Raw genomic sequence first — 25,006 nt, forward strand, 5'->3', positions numbered from 1 at the left:
TTTAATGTTTGTTTATAAATTAACTGAATTTCAGAGCTTCATTAAGGTATGCAAGTCTGTGGGTTTCATTTATCTTTGCTTAGGGAAAGAGGAGATGGTGTGAAGTCCAATAATGGAATAAAGATTTCTTCCCCCCCTGACAATTAGGGAGAGAACTAAATGGTGATCATTTCTATGGGGAAAGGGCAGAGTTTGAAAATGGTCAGTAAACCAATTAGTGAAGCTTAGTTGGTTTATGGAACCATTGTTATTTAACTCACAATTTCAATAGGTTATAAATTACCCAGGATGCTAGTAGGAACCCTTTACCAAATCCCCAGGAAATTTGGCAAGTATCCTTTTTTTTTTTTAAAGGCCTTTAGTGCTAGCCCACCCAAGAACCCAGGAAACCTACATATTACAGATAAAAAATAGGAACAGGGAATATTGGGTTAAATGCCTTTTTGTTCTCAGTAGACAGGTGAGGGCCTATGGGTGTAGAATGTGATGCACAATATCAGATTGAGGCTAGCTGTTGTCTGTTAGTTTTGTTTAAACATGTCTCTTTATTAAAAGAGGTAGGGGATGTGAGGGCGATCTGGCTGCGACATCTGTCACCCCATTGATCGCCAGGGTTGATTCGGCTGATCTGGCTGGCTAGGTGGGTGTCCCCTTTCTCCCTCACCGCTCCATGTGCGTCCCTCCCGAAGCTGCGCGCTCGGTCGAAGAGGATGACCTTCCCCGATAGAGGCAGTACCGTTGGGGCGGCTAGATGGCGCAGTGGATAGAGCACCGGCCCAGGAGTACCTGAGTTCAAATCCAGCCTCAGACACTTAACACTTACTAGCTGTGTGACCCTGGGCAAGTCACTTAACCCCAATTGCCTCACTAAAAAAAAAAAAAAAAAAAGAGGTAGGGACCATAGGGCAGATTTTATTGAGAACTCCTGGATGAGAAAGCTAATTAATTGGCAGTGCTTTTAAAAACCAAAAGCACGATGATGGGGCCTGAGATTTTATTGGTGTATTCATGTTGTTTGTTCTTTGTTTCTGAAGAGGACCAATGACATCACAGGGTGATGATGTCTTGACTTGTGACTGAATTGGATTTAAATGAGGCAGAATTGTCAGCCTCACCCTCTGAGTCTGAGGCTGGCTCTTTACCCACCAAAACCACACTGCCTCCTGTTACAGAGCTGGGTTTATTGGGGAAGGGAGAAGGATTGAAAAGGAAATGAGCATAACCCCAAAACAGAAGGTGAAAATAAAAAAATTTTAAATATATAAAGCATGTAAAAATCAGATACTTCCCACTGAGGGGAAAAATGGAGAATGGGGGAATACTATACCCACTAAACGATAACAGATCTGGAGTATATCAGAGGGTTGAGGTGTTAGGAAGGGATTCTGCTAGTAAAACTCAGCATATGCCTTAAACTGAATTTCTTGTTAATTCCAGTTAAAAGGAAATTGTGTAGGATTTCCATTCAGGGGAATCCCCTAGGATTTTAGACCCACAATCTTGTTTGAGTAAAGAAAAGGAGGAAGGTGATAAGACCTGTCCTAATGGGTATCTAATTGCACCCATTTCTAGCATTTATCCCCTGTGAGATTTCTGCTCAGGGTTAAGGGTGTGGGGTGTTTATTCCTTTATATTCTTTTTCTTCAGCCTGTGGAAACCTGGTCTGGTGGATGGGGGGGTGGGGAGGTGGGGAGGGGAGGAAGACATTCAGTAAGCATTTGTCGGGGTCCTACCAGCTGCCCTGGAGATGATACCCAGAGAGGAAAAAATATGGCCCTGTCTGTAGAAGGCCGGAGAGATAGAACATTAAGCAGTAAGAAAACAACAAAAGCAAAATATAAAGGTGGGGGTGTCATAAATTTTGAACTGAAAGGGATCCTAGTCCATTTTACCAAAGAGGAAACTGAGGCTGAGGGAAGTTAAGTGACTTGCCTAGTGTCCCACAGGTAGTAGTAAGTGATCCAGTATTTGAACCCAGGGACTTGACACAACTACTGATTAAGGCAGTCTAAGCTGCATTAAGCAGCTAGATGGCACAGTAGATAGAGCATCAGGCCTGGAGTCAGGAAGACCTGAGTTCAAATGTGACCTCAGACACTTACCATCTGTGTGACCCTGAGCAAGTCACTTAATCCTCTTTGCCTCAGTTTTCTCATCTGTCAAATAAGCTGGAGAAGGAAATGGCAAATCCCTCCAGTATCTTTGGAGGCTTAAACAGTTGGATACAAGTGAAAATGACTTGACATCCACGACCACAACAAAACTACTTTAAAATTGGATTAATTAGTTGTTCAAGTTTGGGGGGAATTTGGTCACTATCCTCCGATGAGCCTCAGTTTACCTATATTAAAGATTTGAACTAAGTAATCTCTATGACCCCTTCCAACTTCAAACATTCCACATATGTATTAAGGGCTAAAATTCTAGCTAAACTGTCTAAACTATCTAATGAGTGGTCGCCAATAAATTATAAGCTTTAGCAAGAGTTAGGCTTTAAAGCATTTATTAAGGAGAATAAGAATTTGGTAAAGAGAGAGAGAAAGGCCTAGATTCCTATCTATTAAAGGGAGAGCACATTTCTAGCTCCACTCTCCACCAGAGTCCCCAGGAAAGAGCCTGAGAGAGAGTGCCAGTCTCTTCCTTCCTCCTCCCACTACCCAACGTCACTTCCTGATGCCAAAGAAAAGACTCCTGGTCTTGCCCTCAAAGACCTTCGCTTCATGGGCGGAACTCTTCTACAGTAAGTCTCCAGTAGGTGGCATCATTCCAATTGTTACATATGGTATACAGCCAGGTCCCAAATTAGCTTGAATAATGAAGCCCCTGAAGTGGTCGCATATTTGGATTCAAAATGTTCAAAGTTATAATTATATCAAATCTGGTCATTAGTTCCAGCCCAATGGAAATACAGTAATAATAGCTCATATTTAGACAGTGTTTGCCATTATCTCATTGATCTTACCAACAACCCTTTGAAGCAGATACGATTGTTATTCCCATTTTACAGATGGGGAAACTGAGGCAAAGAGGGTGAAGTGACTTGCCCAGAGTCACACAGCTAGTATGAGTCTGAGGCCAGATTTGAACCCAGGTCTTTCTGACTCCAGACTTTATCCACTGAGCCACAAACTGTCCTGTGAGAATTTGAATTAATCTACCAGTTCAGGGGATTTTTTTGAGTGGGGAGGACACTAATCATGACCTAGCTTTATAAATTGTGTACATAGTATTTTGGGGATACAGTCAAGCCACATCAAGTAAGTACCTACTATGTGCCAGGCACTGTGCTAATCACTAAAGATACTAAGAAAGAATATATATATATATATATATATATATATCCCTGCTCTCCAGCAGTGGGAGGCAATATGCAAATAAGATATTTAGTGAATCAACTGGAGATGACCTCAGAAGGAAGACCCTGGAAAGGCTTCTCACAGAAAAGTCAAAGAGCAGTCAGAGAATGTTGGGGTGTCAGAAGACTTTTTGGAAGAGCCACATCTTTTTTTTTAAAAAGCTTTATTTATTTATTTATTTTTGGCAGGGCAATGAGGGTTAAGTGACTTGCCTGAGGTCACACAGCTAGTAAGTGTCAAGTGTCTGAGGCTGGATTTGAACCCAGGTCCTCCTGAATCCAAGGCCGGTGCTTTATCCACTGTGCCGCCTAGCTGCCCCCGGAAGAGCCACATCTTGAGCCAGACTCTTTATGCCTGTGAGAACTCCCAGTGTGGAAATCCTCTCCACAGAAGCAGATCAGCAACTCATCTGTGATTTCAGATTGTAAACTTAGAGCCGGAGGGGACCCCAGAGGCCATCTAATCCTACTGAGGCCCAGAGGTGGGAAATGATTTGCCTGAACTCGCCCAGGGAGTGGTGGCAGAACGGGGACATCACCCCCTCTCCCCCCGAAGTTCTTTCCCCCCAGAATGAAGGCCCTTCCTCCACTCTGCTCCATGCTGTGGTTCACTGGGGTCCTGAGAGCCATATCTCTTGGAAATGAATGAACAGAAATGGTTTGGCAGCAAGTGAAGAGGCAGAAAAATTCTCCTGTCCGGGGTCAGATGTCACAGCCCTTCTTGCCCTAGAAATCGTGTTGCTCAGACATATCCAGAGGGGGGCAGCTAGGTGGCGCAGTGGATAAAGCACCAGCCCTGGATTCAGGAGGACCTGAGTTCAAATTTGACTTCAGACATTTGACACTTACTAGCTGTGTGACCCTGGGCAAGTCATTTGTTCCTCATTGCCCCAAGGGGACCAAAAAAAAAAAAAGACATATCCAGAGATGGGAGTCTGACCAACCCGTAAAATATGGGATAGCTGGGGCCTCATCAGTAAACCTGATGAGAGCCAGTGGAGAAAACTTGCCCCTTTCACCCAAGGAAGGTCCAGAGATCCTGGTTTCTCCCTACTTTTTAGATGAAACAGCAAATTAATTTTTGTTGTCTATACTATGATTGCTTAGAGAAATCTCACTTGCACACTGGATGGAGCTCTGAACCTAGAGTTGGGAAGCCCTGAGTTCAAATCCAGCTTCAGACACTGACTGTGTGACCCTGGACAAGTCACTTAACCTCTGGCTGCCTCAGTTTCTTTGTTTGAAAAATGGAGGCAGGGGCAGTTAGGTGGTGCAGTGGATAAAGCACTGGCCCTGGATTCAGGAGGACCTGAGTTCAAATCTGGCTTCAGACACTTGACACTTACTAGCTGTGTGACCCTGGGCAAGTCACTTAACCCTCATTGCCCCGCCAAAAAAAAAAAAAGAAAAAAGAAAAATGGAGGTAATAAGCAACTCCCTCCCCCGTCCCTGACCCCAGGGTTGTATGTCAGCATCAGCCAAGATCATATTTGTCAAAGACTTTGCAAACCTTAAAGCCTTATAAAAATGTTGGTTCTTAAGCAGCTTCTCCCTCCCTACCCCTTTCAAAGAAAGATGGGGGTAGAGTACACAGCGAGCTATCCTTGAAGTCAGGAGGTCTTTGGCCCAAGTTCCATCCCTGTGGCCGTGCGACCCTGGGCAGCCTCTCAGTAGGCTGCATAACTCCCTAAACCCATGAGACTCAGACGGTGCCAGTCATCATTGAGAGAGCTGCCTAATGCAAAGAAAACTGAGGTCCAGGCTCAGACTTTCCTTCCAGTCCTGTGACTTATCCTCACCCTGAGGATGCTTCATCTGCCAAGTGAGTCCAGCTCATCGTTATGACTCGAGACTTCCAGTCTTTTCCCCTTTCATGTGCAAATGACACAAACCCGCCTTGGTCTTTCTCCTTGCCGGAGGCATTTCCCCCCTCCATCCCTAAGACCCTGAGGCATCCTCCAGGCTCCTGGGCTTCCTGCTTGTTTTCTTAGTCCATTACCTAGTCTAGACAGATCAGCCAGGACCCAAGACTCACTTTCCCTTTCTAAGGGTGATGAATGATAAGGTTTGCAAAGTTCTTTACAAATACTATCAGTTTATGCTCAAAAGGACCCTGGGAGGGAGGTGCTATTGTGATCCCTTTGTTTGTTTGTTTAGTCATTTTTCCGTTGTGTCTGACTCTACATGACCTCATTTAGGGTTTTCTAGGCAAAGATACCAGAGTAGTTTGCCATTTCCCTTCTCCAGCTCATTTTTATAGATGAGGAAACTGAGGCAAAAAGAGCCAAGTGATTTGCCCAGGGTCCCACAGTTGGTAAATATCTGAGGCCAGATTTGAACTCAGGAAGATGAGTTTTCCTGCCTCCATGCCTGATGAGAGCAGAGCTCTGGGATGACGGTGCATCTCCACAGAGGGCTTCCCAGCCCTTTTGTACAAGAGAATTTCCGTCCCTTCTCCCATGGGAGCTGGAGGCATCCCCTCCCTTTCAGGGGTTCCAAGATGGTGCTTGGGTGGGAGGGGAGGGCCAAAAGGCTCCCTGCTCCCTCTGCCCCCAGACCTACATTTGAGGATCTTGGAGCACGGTGATTGGCAGAGGGAGAATTGAGAGAATGGGAGTAAAGGTTCTCTTAACTCTGACTCAAGATTGGCTTACAAGGGAGAAATAAAAGCTTTTATCTCTGCTGCCAGGCACTTGCTAAGGGACCGCCCGGGGCCCAGATGGACACTATCTATGTGCTTATTGTTGGGGAAAAGCAGGGAGGCCCTTTTGGCTAGTAAAGGGGAAAAAAAAAATCGGAGGACACTGGATGCTTTCAGGGTTTCTACCAAGGGTTATAGACAGGAAGATCTGTCTCATAAATTATCCTTGAGACATTCTCTCCTGTGAGGGAGAAATGGCCCGAGGGAGGTGCTTGTGGTCTAAAAGATAACCCCCGGTACCCAGGGGAGCAGGGAATAAAAACATTCAATGCACTAAGCCAGGGCTTCTTAAACTTTTTCCACTCGTGACCCCTTTTCACCAGAGGAATTTTTATGTGACTTAAGGGTATATGAGTATATGAAATAGGTATACATAACCTTTTATCATTGCCAAATTTTTCACAACCCCCATACTCAGTTATGCAACCCAATATGGGAGTGAAGACCCACAGTTTAAGAAGCTTTATACTAAACCTTTCCTGACCCCCTGAACTGCCAGGTCCTTCCTTTCCTCAGCTACCTTGCGTTTATCAACTCTGTGTTTGTATTTATTCCATCCTCATTTATTCTATATAGAATGTCGTTGTTGTTGTTGTTTGGTTCTTCAGTCATGTCTGATTCTGCGTGGCCCCATTTGGGGTTTTCTCGGGAAAAGGTACTGAAGTGGTTTTAGCCATTTCCTTCTCCAGCCCATTTTACAGATGAGGAAACTGAGGCAAGCAGGGTAACGTGACTTGCCATGGGTCATACAGGTAGTATGTGTCTGAGGCTAGATTTCAACTCAAGTTTTCCTGACTCCAGGCCTGGCGAACTATCTATCAGGCCACCTATCTGTAAAGAAAGCATGGATTCTATATAGAATTCATATATACATCCTGCACATACACACACATATGTATTGTGCATGTGTACACACATACATATATACATGTGTGTATTGTTTGGGTATACATGTATGCACAATGCATGTACACATATGGATCTCCTTGTCTCTTCCATTAGAATGTCAACTTCTTGTGAGTAGGGATTGTTTTATTCTTTTTAATCTGTGTCCCTAGAGTCTGGCATTAATTAATTATTAATAAATACTTGTTGATGGATTGATTGATCAATCGATTCTCAAGGGAATCAAGGCCTTACTTATTAACAGAGATATGAAGTGGGATGCTTGTAAATGTTTCACTACCAGCTCCCCTGAAAGAAAATGTACCCATGACACACTCTGAAGTTTAATTCGTGTTATTTAACATTTTCTCCACCTCTTTTTTTCTTTTTTTTTTTTTTTTAAGTGAGGCAGTTGGGGTTAAGTGACTTGCCCAGGGTCACACAGCTAGTAAGTGTAAGTGTCTGAGGCCGGATTTGAACTCAGGTACTTCTGACTCCAGGGCCGGTGCTCTATCCACTGCGCCACCTACCTGCCCCTCTCCACCTCTTTCTTAAGGTCTGGATCATCAATAAACTAGGAAATCAAACCCAGGTTTGTAGGGCTGCCATTTTCTGAGGCATAAATGCTCACACTGAAAATGTAACAGCCAGCTCTTATGAGCCAGTTTGAGCCGGTTCCGGGCACAGTCCTGTGGATGCATATAAATGTATGGGTGCACTATAGGCACATTTTATAGTAAGCAATGTCGACTGATTCCATTGCACACCTCAAGGTGAGGGGAGATGGAAGTTATGATTAAAAAATTCTAAAAACCCAACTTATAGTCTCAGATTCCTAATAAGCCGGGTCACGGAGAATCCGAGTCAGACAAGAGGATAGCTGTGATTGCGTGTGCATCCCCCACTCCCCCCCACCCCCACCCCCGGAGAGCTGATGGAGTCCTCCTTCTGCTGGGCCTGACAGTACTTTGTTTGGACTTTCCCTCACAAAGGTGAGATGTTTTCATGAGTCACCTCAGCTCCTCCCTAATACTCCCTTGAAGGGAGATGCCAGTAAGCATCAGATGAAAGGATTAGTCTGCAGAATTGATTGAATCAATTTGAATTTGAATGAAATTGAATGGGAGTTAAACTGGTGGTGGCTGAGCTTACTGGACGGCTAGGTGGCGCCATGGTGCACAGAGCGCCAGGCTTGGAGTCAGGAAGACTCATCTTCTTGAGTTCAGATCTGGTCTCAGGCACTATCCTAGCTGTGTGACCCTGTGCAAGTCACTTCACCCTGTTTGCCTCGGTTTTCCCATCTGTCAAATGGGCTGGAGAAGGAAATGGCTAAAACTACCCCCTTATCTTTGCCAAGAAAACACCAAATGGGGTCACCAAGAGTCAGATGCAACTGAACAGCAACGAGTTCAGACTTCAGGCTCCATGCTCTCTATCCAGGGTGCCAGGGAGCTGCTTTTGTAAGGCAAGCATGGGAAGGGGGGGAGGTAGATTGGTGCTTCTGATGATCACATGATTCTAAACTGTGGGACTTGAGAAAAAAAAAACTAAACTTTTGACTTTTTTTCTGAACCCAATCACTACTACTAGCTTCCTATTCCTTTTGACTGTCTCAATGGTGATGCCAATTTTGGGAACTGTGCTAACCCTAGAGCTGACAGAGAAATTCCTATAGGACTTTTTTTTGGGGGGTGGGGTTCTTAGTAATGATGATACAGCTGTGATTTGGGTTTGGGCTTATCTTATATGTAGCCTCTATCTGGCTTTAGGGGGATAATTTAAGTGTGTTTTTAAAACACCTGACTTGAGCTATACTGCGGATTGGCAAAGCAGCTCAGCTCTCTGCCACCAGCTGCTCAGATGGGACAACTAGGGTGTCCCAAAAGTCATGGTGCAACTCCAAGCTTAAGCAGCTGAAAACCACCCTAAGACTTTGGGGACAGCTAGTGAGTGCCAAGTGTCTGAGGCTGGATTTGAATTCAGGTCCTCCTGAATCCAGGGCCGGTGCTTTATCTACTGTGCCACCTAGCCGCCCCCGTATAATATATTTTGAGAGATACCAATAGTGAGTACCCAGGCCCTCTAATTAGCAGATGAAGTACAGACCTGCCTTGGTAGAGGAAGATGCCTTTTGGGGAATGAATGAACATCACAATGAAATCATAGATCTCGTGGTTGGGGAGGGGGGTGGGGAATATTTTACATTGACATTAAAATTTTCAATAAACAGTAAATATTTTGAAATGGAAAATCTTTTTTTCCCTCCCTTCCTTTGATCACTAAAATTCAGTTTCCCTAGATCCCCTAGGTCACAGGTTTCCACATTCAGAAATAATACTGAAATATGGGTATTATGTAAAAATATACATAATCATGAAAACGCTAGCAGTCCAAGAGAATCAGTGTGCTCTTGTTGCTTCTCATTTGGAGTTGAGGATGTGATAGATGATGTGATGTAAAAGCTGGTTTTATAGTTGTGGAAATGGTTTCCTGCGGACAGAGACATTCAATCCTGTCTGATCCAAGAAAACTTTATTAAGCACCCATTCAGTGCCAGGTGTAGTGACAGGCTCTGGGGACACACAAATAAAATGGAAAAGCCGCCCCTGGCCTCAGGGAACTTCCATTACTTTCGCGATGGGACCAATTTAATGTGAAGCCTTTGGGAATTTTTCAACTAAGAAGTACTTTCACAGAAATTTTATTGATGCATTATATTTTTCGAATCCCAGAGATGCCTCCTTATATACCTTTCTGCCCTGAAAGACCCTCTTTTGTGATAAGGAAAAATAGTTAAGCAAAACCAACTCACCCAGCCACAGTGTGTGTAGCATTCTGCACTGGCAGTCCCCTACCTTTCTGCTGAGAGAAGGGAAGAAAATGGTCTTCCATCTGACCTCCGGCACTAAGATTTTTAAATTTTATTTTATTTTATTTTTTTGCAGGGCAATGAGGTTAAATGACTTGCTCAGGGTCACACAGCTAGTCAAGTGTCTGAGGCTGGATTTGAACTTGGGTCCTCCTGAATCCAGGGCTGGTGCTTTATCTACTGCGTCACCTAGCTGTCCCCTGGCACTAAGATTGATCACAGCATTATGTAATGTGATGTGATGCAATGTGATGTGATATGATATGATAGCCCCCCCCCCCGGCCCCCCCTTTTTAAGTACTAATGGCAAATCTTGTCCATCTGAACATTTCTCTCGTCCATTGTGGAAGTGAATCTAAAAGAAATTCTTTAATCGTTTCATTTGAAGACAATTTCATGAAAAAGCAAACAAAGAAACTCAACAACCTGCAGGTTAATTTTCTAATTCTGAAAGCTTTGTTTTCAAGCGTTGAGAGAGCTTTGGTGGCTTCATGTTCTTGTAGGACAGTGATCACAGTCAATGATATGCTGGATAGCTCTGAGCCTTGCTTGGCTCCTAGGGGCAGATCCTGCTTCTGACAGTACGACACAGCTGGGCCTCAGTTTCCTGATCTGTAAACTGGGAGAGTTGGACTAGGTGTCTCCAGAGGCTCCTTCTAGCTCAAAAACTTGCAAAGTAAGTTTCTAGGGTGACTTTGACGATAGAAACTAGTTACCTTTGTGGGGTTTTCCTCATTAAAAAAAAAAAAATCGGGGGCAGCTAGGTGGCGCAGTAGATAGAACACTGGCCCTGGATTCAGGAGGACCTGAGTTCAAATCCGGCCTCAGACATTTAACACTTACTAGCTGTGTGACCCTGGGCAAGTCACTTAACCCTAATTGCCTCACCAAAAAAAAATCACCCTTCTGATGTTTTTATGTTGGCCAAAAGGTGGTGCTTGAATAAATATTTAAACACAAAATTACAATGATTACAATATGTGAAGGATAGCAATAAAAAACGAACATGGCCAACCACCAGTTGTAAACTGATGCCCAGGCATCAGTTGCCGCATGGTGTAGAACAAGGTGCTCCTCCCACATGGACGTGGGGGTTCAGCGGTGAGAAATTCACTGGGTTGCATTGGGACCTGCTCACACTGACCTCATTGTATGAGGGTCTAATTTATCTTGCCTAGCCCAAGAGTTTTATTAGGTTTATAGATTTTTAAGAAGCACCTTTGAAAGTTAAAAAAAAAATCTGCTGGTAAAAACTTGTCTCTGAATGGTAGTTTTGACTTGTGCCTAGCACCTCGCACAGTTCCTGGCCCATGGTGGGTGATCATATTTACTAGTTGATTGGTCAGCAAACACAGGTATGGTAAGATCTTGCCTCTCCACCAACCATCTATGAATGAATTTTTTTAAAAATCCTTTTCAAAAACATGTAACACTTTATTTTCTGTTAGTAAAAAGGATCTGAAATAACTTTGAGCGTCTTAAGGCAGGTGAGATCAGGAGCTACCAAACTTTCTGTAATTTAACTTGCTACAAAAAGTATTGGAGTCTGGGGCAGGGCGGGGGGGGGGGGGGGGGGGGGGGGACCGGGTCTTCTCTCCTCAAGGAACTGTGACTCCCAGTTATTCCCAAGGCTAATGATGCTAATCTTTTCATTATTTGGGAGGAAGTCTGAGAAGAGAGTGAATAAGTATGATTATTTCTGTCCTCAAATGTGGAAGCAGGGCTATGAATATTAAGGTCAAGTGACTTGCCCAGGGTCACAAAGCCAGGAATAGAATCCTGTCTCCATGTTGGGTAGGGGTGGGGGGAGAAAGAGGCAGAAGCCCTTCTGTATCTGGGTTGTAGGCTGCTAGTTTTTAATTCATGCCAGTTGTGGCGGCAAATTTTTTCCCGTCTGTGGTCTGAAGTGCTGGCTACTTCTTGGAGGTCCTATGCCAGGCTGCCATAGACTTCACTTGAGGAGCAAGTCACTTTACAGATAACTTATTTTTCGATATGGAATCATTTAAAATGCACTGGATCCCAAGATTAGAAATCACAAAGACCTGGGTTCAAATACCAGCTCGGTTTGTGAGTGGTAGTCACACAGCCCTAGGGAAGTCTCCTGTGTAAAAAGAGTGGGGTGGTCTAGATAACACTGAGAATTCTTTCCAGTTCTAAGTCTTATATCTTTACAATTCTGACTTTCTATGACTGTATATAGAGTAGGTATAGTAGAAAGAAGGCTGAATTTGGCATCAGAAGACGTGAGTTTGAAGCCTGGATCCACCATTTACTTAACCTGTGCAACTGAACCGCTAGGTGGCACACTGGATTAGAGCACCCTAGAGTCAGAAAGGCAGGAGTTCAAATCCAGCTTCAGACACTTATTAGCTACGTGACCCTGGGCAAGCCACTGAACCCTGTTTACCTCAGTTTCCTCATCTATAAACTGGAGAAAGAAATGGCAAATAGCTCCAATGTCTCTGCAAACAAAACCCCAAACGAGGTCACAGAGAGTCAGACATGACTGAAAAAAAAAAATGACTCAACAACAAAAGGAAGAAGAGCTAAGATTTGGTGGAAGAAGGAAGGGAGAAAGGGAAGATATGGAGTTGAACCAGACCTCTAAGGTCCTTTCCTTCTCTAGATTTTGATTCTCTGTTGAGTTGGGTTTGGGTTATGTTCATTTTATGGTGCCAAGGTTTACACAGTTGGACTGAAGATCTGGGAATCATCTGTAGAGTGGTGATACTTAAAGTCTGGAGTGGATAAAATCTCCAGAAGGAGAGAAAGAGAAGACAAAACCGTGGGGGTGGGGTGGGGTGGGGTGGGGGGGTGGGTAATGCTTCTTCTTGTTGAGTCATTTCTAAGTTGTGCTTGACTCTCTGTGACCTCATTTGGGGTTTTCTTGGCAAACATACTGGAGAGGTTTGCCATTTCCTTCTTCAGCTCATTTCACAGATAAGGAAACAGAGGCAAACAGTGAAGTGACTTGCCCAGGGTCACACAGCTAGTGTCTACTAGCTTGGGGGGAATGCTTAGGATCACAGATTTAGAGCTAGCTGGAAGGGACACAAGATTTTAGGTAGTTCAGCATCCCCCCTCCCACTCCCCAGTGAAGCCCAGAGAGGCTAGAGATAGTAGCAAGGAGACAGAGAAAGGGGGAGACAGAGAGGAAGAGAAAAAGAAGGAGATGAAAAGAGAAAGAGAGAGAGAGAGCAGTCAGAAAGATAAGAGAAGCAGTGTCACCGATCTGAGCCAAGGGAAGAAAGCACTTTGAGAAGGAGGGGGGTGGTCAGAAGCCTTGGATGCTGCAATGCTGCAGAGCAGTTAAGGAGGCTGAGGCTGTGAGAGGCTTCAGGGGAAGCAGCAGCACTTGATTTAAATCCCAGCTCTGTTTGCTTACTACCTTCCCTTGGGCTCACGCTTTCCCCTTTCTGGGCTCCAATTTCCTTCTCTGTAAACTGAGGGGGAGGGCGAGATCTTAGAAGAGCTCCAGATTCCCGTCCAGCGCGGACTCTTTATGAGCCTTCAGGCGTTTATAATCTAGTTAAGCAGACAAATATGGAATAATTAAAGACAATCCAAAGCATCCTGCAATTAAATGCTGAATGGGACCCAGTGGTCCAGGCTCTAGAGGAAGCTTTTCTTTGTTGCTTTTGCTTTGCCAAGGATTTTCACGGTGTCCCAAACAGTTCCTCCATAAAATCGCCGGGCAGTTTACCGTCAAACCCTCAGGCAGGTAAATAGGATCCTCACCCAAGGTTGGCAGGCACAGACTGCTTAATACTTTTACTTTCTTAGGAGGCTCCTGGGTTGGAGAGGGACCTCAGAGGCCTTCCTCCTTTATTTGACAGATAGGACCCCAGGACCTGAAGTAATTGACCCAGAGTTTCAGAGGACCGAATGAAAACCAGTACTTTGAAGCAACCAGGGGACTTGGGAGTCAGGAGTTTGAATGCTGACTCAGACACATAGAAGCTTTGAGACCTTGGGCAAGTCACTTAACCTTTTGGCCTTTCAGGATCCTCATCTGTAAAATGGGGGAGTTGGGCCTGGGACCTCTAAGATCCCTTCCAATACTCAGTCTTCTTTGCCTATGAATGGCCCTAGGTCCAGTTTGTTTGATCCTGACGTGCTTGTTTGCGAAATGTCTTCCCCCTTAGACTGTGAGCTCCTTGAGAACAAGGGCTGTGGTGGTTTGTTGTTGTTTTCTTTTTTTATATCCCACAGTGACTGGCACACAGTAGGCGCTTAGTCAGTATTTACAGACTGTGACTCCCCAGTAAGCGGGACTCTTTCCACTTGAACTCCGCTCCTCCCCTTTGTCCGTTCCGGGGTCCCCTTCTTCTTCGGGGCCTCCCCGGCTTCCTCGCAAGCTCGCGCGCGCACACACACCCTGAGAGCCATCGCTCTCCGCCTGCCCTTTGTCTCCTGCTTTCTTTCATACTCTCCCCTCTTCCTGTCTCTCTCCCTCTCTCCCCTCTTGGGGCTGCAGTTTGCACCGGCTGCCTCTGCGTGGCCCACAGCCCGGCTGGAATCACACACACACATACACACACACACACACACACACACTCACACTCATACGCACACACTCATACGCACACGCCTACCTCTCTCCCTCTCCCTCTCCCTGTCTCATTCCAGCACTCCGCCGGCTAATTAAGCGCTGCCTAGGCCGAGCCCAGGGCCGGTGCATAATATTGTAATGAGGTAGGAGGGCTCAGCCCAGCTGCCCCAGCATGAGGGGCAGCCCCCGCGCCCGGTGCCAGGAACTAGGAAGCAGCCGACTCTTTTATTGGACTGGAGCATAAACACCCAGAGGCAGAAAGGAAGGAGCCAGCCGGGCTGCGGGGCTGCCTGGGAAGCCGGACCATGAGCAGGGTGTGGGTGCCCTAACCGATCTCTCGAGGAGCTGCGGTTGGAATTGGCTGGAGATGGGCAATCAATCGGGGCGCCCAGAGGAGCTGGAACAAGGTCTGTGCGCGCTAGCCTTGGCTTGGGGAAGGGAGGCTCTTTGCATTAGCTGGGCATGAAATGCTGCAACGGATACCGACCGGGAACCGTACCTAGGGGCTGCCTTGCTCCGGTTTGCTTCTTTCTCTCCCTCCCCCACCCTACTCCTTACTGTTGAATTGGTCAATTTCGCGCCTTGAAGGCACTTTAGCAGCTCCTGGGCGCTTGGAGCAGAGAGGTTGAGATTCCCCGGCAGGACTAGGGGTGGGGTAGGTGGGGAGGGCTGTTTGGACGGTTCTCGGCGGGATTCGGAAGCTACCTTTGCCTTACCTTGGGACAAGGAAATGCAGAGTATTTATGAACACACGCCCCTACCCTCCTACCTGAGAGGACAGGCTCTTCCTGAAGTGGTGCATTGAGGAAGGGTGTCTCTGAGATCAGCTTGCCCTCTTCCAGCTAAGGAGAAAGGAGATTGGGAGAGGTTTCCCACCCCCTACTGGGGTGCCGTGCTCTGCCGGAGCTGGGAAAGCCAGCTGGACTATCCTCAAAGTTCTAAAGTAGGTGTACATTTCATGGAAACCAACTTGTCACTCTCTCCACCTGGGCTCATACATTTCATGGACTCCAACTAATCACTTTCTCCACTTGGACTTGCACATTTCATGGAATCTAACTGATCTCTTTCCTGGGCTCGTACATTTCACTGGGTCTAACTAGTCAGTCTCTCCACCTGGGCTTGTACATTTCATTCAAAAAAATCTTAACTGGTCAGTCCCTCCACTTGGGCTTGTACATTTAATGAAATCTAACTGATCAGTCTCTCCCTCCTGGGCTTGTAGATATCATGCACTCTTAACTGATTAATTTCTCCAGTTGGGCTTGTAGACTCTAACTTGTCAGTCTCTCCGGCCTGGACTTGAGCATGTTGTGGAATCCAGTGTGTGATACTCTTTCGCCAGGACTTTAGCTGCTTCTCTGCTCCCAGCCTGCTGTCTGGAAGGCCAGCTGCTTCAAACTTTCTAGGCCTTGGCAATGAGAAAGTGTGCCCTTGCAGGGGTTCTCTTTTCCATTGTCCCTCCTGCAGGACATCAGTTGCATATTAAGCGCTCCAAGTTCGTTAGAAGGTGGAGAACTCTCAGCCCTCTGTTTGTTCCTCTGAGACAAGCCAAGGGTTTGAATTGGGACTGTCCTATTCAGAATACTGGCTCTATTTCTGTATCGCCTAGATTTCTCTGGTTTATCTAGCTTTTTGTTTTTCCTTCGACTCTCTAAGAAACTCAGATCTTAGTGGAAGGTCAGAGGGTCATTCAGTCTCTGGTTTTCATTACCTGGTATAGGTTGCACCCTGACACAGATGTGGATAATGAGCAAGGAACTATACTTTTAGAAAATGTTTTTTAAAAAATTAAAAACCCATTTTCCTACTGTCACTTGGCTGAAGGTCACAGATTAATTTTTTTTTTTTAGTGAGGCAATTGGGGTTAAGTGACTTGCCCAGGGTCACACAGCTAGTAAGTGTTAAGTGTCTGAGGCTGGATTTGAACTCAGGTCCTCCTGACTCCAGGGCCAGTGCTCTATCCACTGTGCCACCTAGCCGCCCCTCACAGATTAAATTTAGCTAGGAAAATTAAACATCAAGGCATTCAATAGCCAACTCAGGGAAAGAACTTCATGGGAGTTAAGTGGCAGGTGACACGTCTTTGCTTTCTATAGAACACATTTCCCAAGTTTATTAATGGAAACTAATAACCTCTTAATTTTTAAAACTTTTTTCCTTTCTTTAAAAATATTTGTTTATGTCTTTTGTTTTTGTATCACAACTATTTCTGGGTATGGTTGAACCCTCCTTTAAAATATAGAAAAAATAATTAGGCAAAAATAACCCTACTGCGACAAAGCCAGAAAATGGATGCAACATTCTGCCCCTGGAGCCCCATCCCCCATCTTTGTAAGGGGGAGGGTATTACATTATCTTTTCTCCTGTGACCAAGATTGGTTCTTGTAATTACTCAGAATTTGGTTTTGTGGGATCATGGATCTTGAGGCAGAAGGGACCCCGGAGGCCACCTAGTAACAACCCCCATATGCTTATGAAGAAACTGAGGCCCAGGGTGGAGGGGGGAGGAGGGTTATGACTTGTCCAAGGTCAAACAGATAGTAACCATGAAAGATTGCCTTTTGAGTGAGTAAGATACTTAACTGTAAAATCCTGACCGACTGAGATCTAAGATTTTGAATATATTATATAAGAAGATCACAAACTTAGAGTTGTGACAGGTTTTTTGAGTGTGTGTGTGTGTGTGTGTGTGTGAGAGAGAGAGAGAGAGAGAGAGAGAGAGAGAGAATGGGGGAAGCAAAGAGGAGGATCCGGACCTTAAATTTCATCACTTTAATGATCACTTCTCAGTATGTAAATTCCCTTCTAGGAACAGTCTGTAACTTGTAGTTTTAGAGAATTGCTGGGGATACTTAGAGGTTAAGTCATTGGCCACGGTCACACATTTAGTATATGTTCCAGGTAATACTTGAACCCCAGGTCTTCCTGACCCTCTACCTGTTAACTGTAGGTCTTCCTGACCCTCTACCTGTTAACTGTATGAAAAGCACATAGTTTGTGGAAGGCACAGCTTCTTTTCTTTTTTTTTTTTATTCTAATTGGAATTGTGTGCAAGAGGCTGTAATTCTTTTTTTGTTTGTTTGTTTTTGTGAGGCAACGGGGGTTAAGTGACTTGCCCAGGGTCACACAGCTAGTAAGTACCAAGTGTCTGAGGTCAGATTTGAACTCAGGTACTCCTGAATCCAGGACCAGTGCTTTATCTACTGCGCCACCTAGCTGCCCCCCACAGCTTCTTTTCAACTCCTTCCTCAGCCCATAAACTTCCCTGGAGCAGAATAACCCTTGCACATAATTCAGATCCTGGCAATAAGGTCATTTAAGCAGGTGGTTAGAAACACAAAATCCTTCAGTGATAAATCTCTACCACCAGGACTTGCCATGTCAGGTCTATTATAAAACAGCTTATCTCCATTCCTTGCTTTTTATGAAAGATATGACAAGACTTGATCATCATGGTTAGAAATGTCCAAAGTCAGAGCAAGTTGTTAGTATTGCTGTTTCTTAGTTTATTCAGCTTGAAGCCCAGTGGATGGCCATTGTGGTACAGTGGGAAAGAGCCCCAAGTTCCCTGAATTTAGAGTTGGGGAAAATGGGTTAGAATCCTGCCTCTTTGACTGCCTGGATTTCTCAGATCCCTTCTATCCCTAAATCAGTGATCCTATGGAAAATTTAAAGGGTAAGGACACAATGGATACTCGATAAGGGATGTTTGTTGATTGGTTAATTTATTTAAAATGTTGTTTGCTTCTTTTTTCATGTCATCATCATTTCCAACTAAGCCCTACTCCCCTTCCTCACAGAGAAAGCTATCACTTAGGAGAAAGAATGAAAAAAGATTAAAACCAGCACAATAAAAACCAACCCCCACATTCGACACTGACAGCATTTGCAGTGTTATGCTTCCCCCACCTCTACAAATTAGAAATTGTAGGATCATAGATTTAGAGCCAGCTAATCCAAATTCCTCTGGGGCCCAGAGACAGGGTAAGTGATTTGACCAAGGTCACACAGGTAGGAAGTAGTAGAGCTGGGATTTGAATCCAAGTCCAGGGTTCTTTCCATAGTACCATGTGGAAGTTCATTCTTATATTTCTTTTTCCAAGGCAAACTTGGTCATCATAATTATGCAGCATTCGGTTTCATCATTGATCAACTTACCACAAACATCTGAGCCAAAGATTCTTGATCTTTTTGTGTGTCTCATGGCCCCTTTGTTGCTCAATTTCAGTTAGAGATTATTGAAAATAAAGTTGTAATTTTTTCCCCCTCCAAGTTCTGGGACACCCTACCCTGCCGGGGTAGATTCCAGCTTAAAGACCCTTGATCTAGATTCTCTTTAGTGCTTCCTTAAAGTTTCATTGTAAACTTATAAACAATAAGATGGGCTTTCTGATTCCTTTTCCATGAAAAGACTTTGCTTAAGGGACCCTTCCCACTTTTCTCTGGAGAGTGGTACCTAAGGACCTAAATGTGGCTGGTGTGGTTGTACCCTCTGCCAGTGCTTAGTTAAGTGGCCAAGGCTGAAAAATTCATCACCCTGCAGGAAATTAATAATGTAGATCATCCTTTTAAATTATTGCTATTTTTATCTCATCATCAGCTGATGAGTCTCTCCAGTCCTGGGCTGGGCAAGCAGACATCACTGACCCATCCAAGCTGAGAGCCCCTCTCTGGATATGAATGTTTTGTTTTGTTTTTTGGATGTGTTTTTTTTTTCAAGGCAATGGGGGTTAAGTGACTTGCCCAGGGTCACACAGCTAGTAAGTGTCAAGTGTCTGAGGCCGGATTTGAACTCAGGTACTCTTGAATCCAGGGCCAGTGCTCTATCCACTGCGCCACCTAGCTGCCCCCATGGATATGAATGTTTTACACAACAGGGAGAACAGAGGCTTGGATTTGCCTGGATTCGTAGTTAGTAACTCATCTCCTCCCTGCCTCCAACTCCCTGACTTCCTCTGAGGACTCACCTCAAGCTCCACCTCCTCCAAGAAGTCTTCTTTGGCGCTCTCAGCTGCTAGGACCTTCCCTTCCAAGGCAACCTTGTATCCACTTTGTAAGTAACATTGTATGAATGCCTCCTTCTGCTTGGTAGACTGTAAACTCCTTGAAGGCAAGAACCATTTGACCTTTGTCTTTGTATGCCCAGCTTAGCACAGTGCCTGGCACATTGGAAGGGCTTGCTGGTCAATGATTAGAGCCAGGAATCCATCCCAGGTTTCTCCTGAATCCTAGTCAATTCTTTATTATAATGGATAAAAAAAAAAAAAAGAATATCTAGGGAAAGCCTGATGGAAATCTTTTTTTTTTTTTAAGTGAAGCAATTGGGGATAAGTGACTTGCCCAGGGTCACACAGCCAGTAAGTGTTAAGTGTCTGAGGCTGGATTTGAACTCAGGTATTCCTGACTCCAGGGCCGGTGCTCTATCCACTGCGCCACCTAGCTGCCCCATGATGGAAATCTTACGACACATCTCAACATCTGTATCAGAACCAGGGCTGCCCTGGGAAAATCTTCTGTACCAGGAGCCAGTCCCACAGCCCCTACCCTATTGATTCTTTGGAGATAGATAGTCCTTTGGTATTGTCTTGGATCATTGTATTGTTGAGAATAGTTAAGTCATTCACAATTCTTCATCCAACAATATTGCTGTCACTGTGCACGATGTTCTCTTGGTTCTGCTCACTTCACTATACATCAGTTCATACAAGTCTTTCCAGGCTTTTCTGAAATCATCCTGCTTGTCATTTCTTATAGTACAGTAATATTCCATCACCACCATACACACAGTTTGTTTAGCCATTCCTCAATTAATGAGCATTCCTTTGATTTCCAATTCTTAACCACCACAAAAAGAGCCGCTATAAATATTTTTGTACAAATAGGGCTTTTTCTCTTTTGGGGGATGTATTTGGGATATAAACCTGGCAGTGGTATTGCTAGATCAAAGGGTATGCGCATTTCTATAGCCCTTTGGCCATAGTTCCAAATTGCTCTCCAGAGTGGCTGGATCTTGATCTATATCTTGCCACTGGACACAGATGGCTCTGAAGCAGGGAATGAGACTGGTGACCTTGCACAGCCCTCCCTCACACCAATGTCATGGTCCTCTTCGAGAATGAAGGACAAACAGTGACAGTTTCTACTAAGAGCTATTCTGGTCTACCAGGAAGCAGAAGACTTGTGTCTTCCTTGTTTCTGATGTCACCATTCATCGGGTATCATCAAATCCCAGACCCAGAGAAGGGAGGCAACTGTGGTCCTCTGAAATCTGGCACCAGCCTCCTTGTCTATGTCTGGCTCATTCTACTTGATGCTATGTTACACTAGTCAAACTGGACAGCCTGCCACCTTCCCAACATGGCCACCTCTCTGGCTTTGGTCCTGCTGATCCCTACCCCTGAGAAATGCCCTCCGTCACCCTCTTTGTCCTTTGAATTTCCTCCAGAACCCAACTAGTTGGTTCCCCCTTTTGTATATAACATTCTGAATGTGCTTCTCTCATATATTCGATCATGTATCATTTTGTATTGTAGTTATTTATTTCTGGTGCATGTACACATGTGATCTCGTGTAATTTCAGAGCGGGGGAGTGCAGGAAATTGACTCATATATACATAGTCGCAAGTTTGGACCTCATCCCCCTATTAGACTTTGAACTTCAATTAGGCAGAGGTCTTGTTGAGCCTAAGCTTCACACCTCTCCCAGTGCCTACAATGGTGCTCTGCATACAGTAACAACAATAAAATAATAATATAGAAAAAGTGGTTCAGATTTTTTTTTTTTTTGCGGGGCAGTGAGGGTTAAGTGACTTGCCCAGGGTCACACAGCTAGTAAGTGTCAAGTGTCTGAGGCTGGATTTGAACTCAGGTCCTCCTGAATCCAGGGCCGGTGCTCTATCCATTGCACCACCTAGCTGCCCCCGTGGTTAAAAACACTTTACATACATTATTACATTATTTGGGCCTTACAGCCAGCCTCCCTAAGAAGAAAATATTACAAAGAGTCACTTACCCTTTTCAGCAGGTGCTTAATCAAGTTGAGGTGAACTAAAATTCTGTGATTGACCTTCATCCGTCTGGGCCTCGGCTCCTTGATCTTTCTTTATATTCTGGCTCCATTCTCTCTGCTGTCGACAATGTGTAACTCCCAACTATTGTATGGTACCAGACGCTCTCAGTCCTGACCTCTCACCCAAGTTTCAGTCCCATAGTTCTAAATCACCTGCCTATCTCAACTTGCTTATCTGGGTCCCCTCCTCCCAGGGTCAAAGCTCCCAAATCCGGCCATTTCTACCGTCCTAACCTGATTGAGTGAAGGAAAAAGCATTCAGTAAGGTCTTACTTACCAGGTGCTGGAGACAAAAATAGAAGAAGCCACACGGGTCCCTGCTCTCAAGGAGCTCATACTCTGAAAAGCAGAGACCACACATAGAAGGAGGTTCTTCTTCAGGGCAGAAGGCAAGGCCCAGAGGTCCTTAGGCTACATGGGTATGTCAGATGATAGTGCTGGGGGGCAACACGAGGATAAGAGGCCAGGCAGATGCGGAGGCATGGAGGACCACTGGATGGAGGACCACTGGAAGCAGTGCACTTCAGAACAATTGCTTAAGGCCTGGTGGTGCCCCATTTTGTCAGAAGGAATGGAGTTGTGGACTCCTATCATCTCATCGAAACATCCCATGGGGCGAGGGGCAGCTAGGTGGCACAGTAGATAGAGCACCGGCCCTGGATTCAGGAGGACCTGAGTTCAAATCTGATTTCAGACCCTTGACACTTACTAGCTGTGTGACCCTGGGAAAGTCACTTAAGCCCAATTGCCTCACACAAATCTTCCTAGTACAAGCCTTTATCACCTCACTCCTATGAATAGCTTAATCCACTGGTCTCATTTCCTCCAGTCTTTCTCCCTTCCCTTGATTCCCTCTCTCAGTCTCTAATGCAGAGTGGTAAAGAGGAAAGAATGTTGGACTCAGAGCAGGAGAGACGTGGGTTCAAATCTTGACTCACACTTACTAGATAGGTAACAATTTCCCTCTCTGAGCCTCAGTTTTTTCATCCATACAATAGGGGTAATAATGTCTTCAGTACCCATCTCAAGGTGGGTGGATGTAGAATATTTTGTAAACCTCCTATTATCATTGTTGTTAATAATAATGCATCGAAGCAAATTCAGTTGAATTCATTCAACAAACATTGAATAAAAGGGCCCCCGTTGTTCCCCTAAACCCTGCCATGGCCTAAAGCAATGGAACTTTGTCATCTCAGTGCACGGAAATTCACTGATGACTTATTTTGTCTGTGTTGCAGTCACATAAGCAGTCAGATAAACAGGTCAGTCTTTGGCCTTGTGACATGGGCAGAGCCCGAGGAGGCATTGAGGGCACCTGGGCCCAAGCAGGGGCAGCTGCCCTCATTTCTGCCAGCTGCTTCTTTCCACCTTTTTTTGGTTTGGGTTTTTTCCTCCCTTGTATTTTCTCAGAAGGAGGCCGCAGGGCTTCTTAAACTTTTTCCTTTTGAGATTCCTTCTTGCCCAGGAATTTTTACACGACCCTGGGTATATAGGTATATAAAATAGATACACATAACCTTTTGCTGTTGCCAAATTTTTTCATTCAGTTGACTGCATATGGGGTGGCAACTCACAGTTTAAGAAACTTTGGCTTAGTGGATAGAGCTCTGAGTCCTACATTCAGGAAGACCTGAATTCAAATTCAGCCTCAGACACTTACCAGCTGTGTGACCCTGGGCAAGTCATTTCACCCATTTCAGGATCTTTGCCAAGAAAGCCCCATGGACAGCGTGGTCCAAGGGGTCATGAAGAGTTGGAGACGACTGAACAACAAACTTTTCTTGGAGGAGGACAGTTTTTGTCCTGCTTTAACAATAAGCCTGAGTGGTTGAGAGGTGAGATGATATAAGAGAGGGGGCCTCAGAGTCTGGTTCAACTCTGTCTCTGACCCATATTGACTCTGTAACCCTGGGCTAGTTACTTCATCTCTCAAGGCTCTGAGCACTTCTCTGAGGCTCTAAATTGCTGCCCTTCATGGGTTGAGGGCATTTCCTTGTTAGGAAACTTCCCTTATCCTAATGAAGGGAATGAGTGAAAAGACATTTAAGTCAGAGCTGTGTGCCTAGCACTGTGCTGAACACTGGGGAGACAATGCCTACCTTCAGCTAGATTATGTTCTAACAGAGGGAGTTAACACTTTCAGGGCAATGGTGGTGAGGGAAGGGAATTTTGGTCTGCTGAGTCCCAGGGATGGTGAGGGCTGCCACAGGGCACTGGATTGCACTCCTCTCCAGAGACAGTGGGGAGTCACTGTGGGTATGCATGCAGCAGCAGGGCTGATGGCAAGGTGCCTGGGGAGACGCTACTGGGGATGTGAAATAAAATCACAGATCTGGGCAACAACGAAACATGCCTGGGTCACTCCATAAACCTCCCCCCCCCTCCTGTCCAGCTCTTGGGGTGGGGCATAGGGATGGATGGATGATCCCTAGCATTTGTGTTAACTTCAGTATCCTAAGGACTGGAGATTTGCAGGGTGGGAGTGGACAGAAGAAACTGATTCTGGAAAATAAATCTTTCTTTGATGTTGGTCTCCATATTTTAAGGCTTCCTAAAAATGGCTGTTTTCTTTTATCTGCTACACTTTCAGAGTCCAAAGGGACCTTAGAGGTCGTCTACTCTATGTTCCTTGGAATGAAAGCCCTGGGTGTGTTAGAGTAAGATTCCAGTGAGGTAAAACATTCCGACACTCAAGTGAAAACTGTGGTTGGGTAGAGATGAGGCATTTTGGTGCAAGAGAAAAAAAGACAGGACTAAAACAAAGTTTCTTATTTATTTATTTATTTACTCACTTATTTCTCTATCTATCTATCTATCTATCTATCTATCTATCTATCTATCTATTTATATATTTTGGTTTTTTGTTGGTTTGTTTTTTTGCAGGGCAATGAGGGTTAAGTGACTTGCCCAGGGTCACACAGCTAGTAAGTGTCAAGTGTCTGAGGCTGGATTTGAACTCAAGTCCTCCTGAATCCAGGGCTGGTGCTTTATCTACTGCACCACCTAGCTGCCTACAAGGCTTCTTTATTTTGTATTTTATTCCCTTTGGGTGGTAGACTTTTGAGAGCTATGAGCCCCTTCTCAGAATATGGTTTTTAAATGAATAAAACAAAAGACGTGGGGCCGCAAAGGAAACCATTGGATAACAATAACTAGCATTTACATGGTACATTAAGGTTTGCAAATTGCTTTACAAATATTATCTTCTTTGATCCTCACAACAGTCCTAAGAGGTAGGTGTTATTATTATCTCCATCTTTCAGTTGAGGAAATTGAAGTAGATGTGTTAAGGTACTTGCCCAGGGTCACAAAGCCTAGGAAGTATCTGAGGCCGGATCTGAATTCATGTCTTCCTGACTTCAGGTACCAAGCTTTATCCACTATACCACCTACCTGCTTCCTGAAGGTATAAGTCAATTATATTGAAATAGTTATCAAAATGGCTCAGTGGAGAGAGCACTAAACTTGGAGTCAGGAAGATCTGAGTTCAAATCCAGTCTCAGACACTTCTTAGCTTTTCGACCCCTGGGCAAGTCACTTAACTCCATTTGCCTCAGTTTCCTCATCTG

General features: G+C 44.9%; 1 protein-coding gene across 7 annotated transcripts in view; it reads left to right on the forward strand.

The window, feature by feature from the left end:
• The window catches only part of SPECC1 (sperm antigen with calponin homology and coiled-coil domains 1), a 370,950-nt gene that overhangs the window by 112,904 nt on the left and 233,040 nt on the right, over positions 1-25,006 (forward strand). Inside the window, exon 1 of one of the 7 annotated variants that reach the window (XM_044001983.1) lies at positions 14,391-14,772. The exons of the other annotated variants lie outside the window; for them this stretch is intronic. Within the exon in view, the coding sequence (XP_043857918.1) occupies positions 14,733-14,772 (40 nt within the window). The 5' untranslated portion in view covers positions 14,391-14,732. Of the gene's footprint in view, positions 1-14,390; positions 14,773-25,006 lie in introns of those variants that run through there. 7 annotated transcript variants of the gene reach the window in all.

The sequence above is a fragment of the Dromiciops gliroides genome, chromosome 4 (genome assembly GCF_019393635.1).
Source record: "Dromiciops gliroides isolate mDroGli1 chromosome 4, mDroGli1.pri, whole genome shotgun sequence".
NCBI lineage: Eukaryota > Metazoa > Chordata > Mammalia > Microbiotheria > Microbiotheriidae > Dromiciops > Dromiciops gliroides.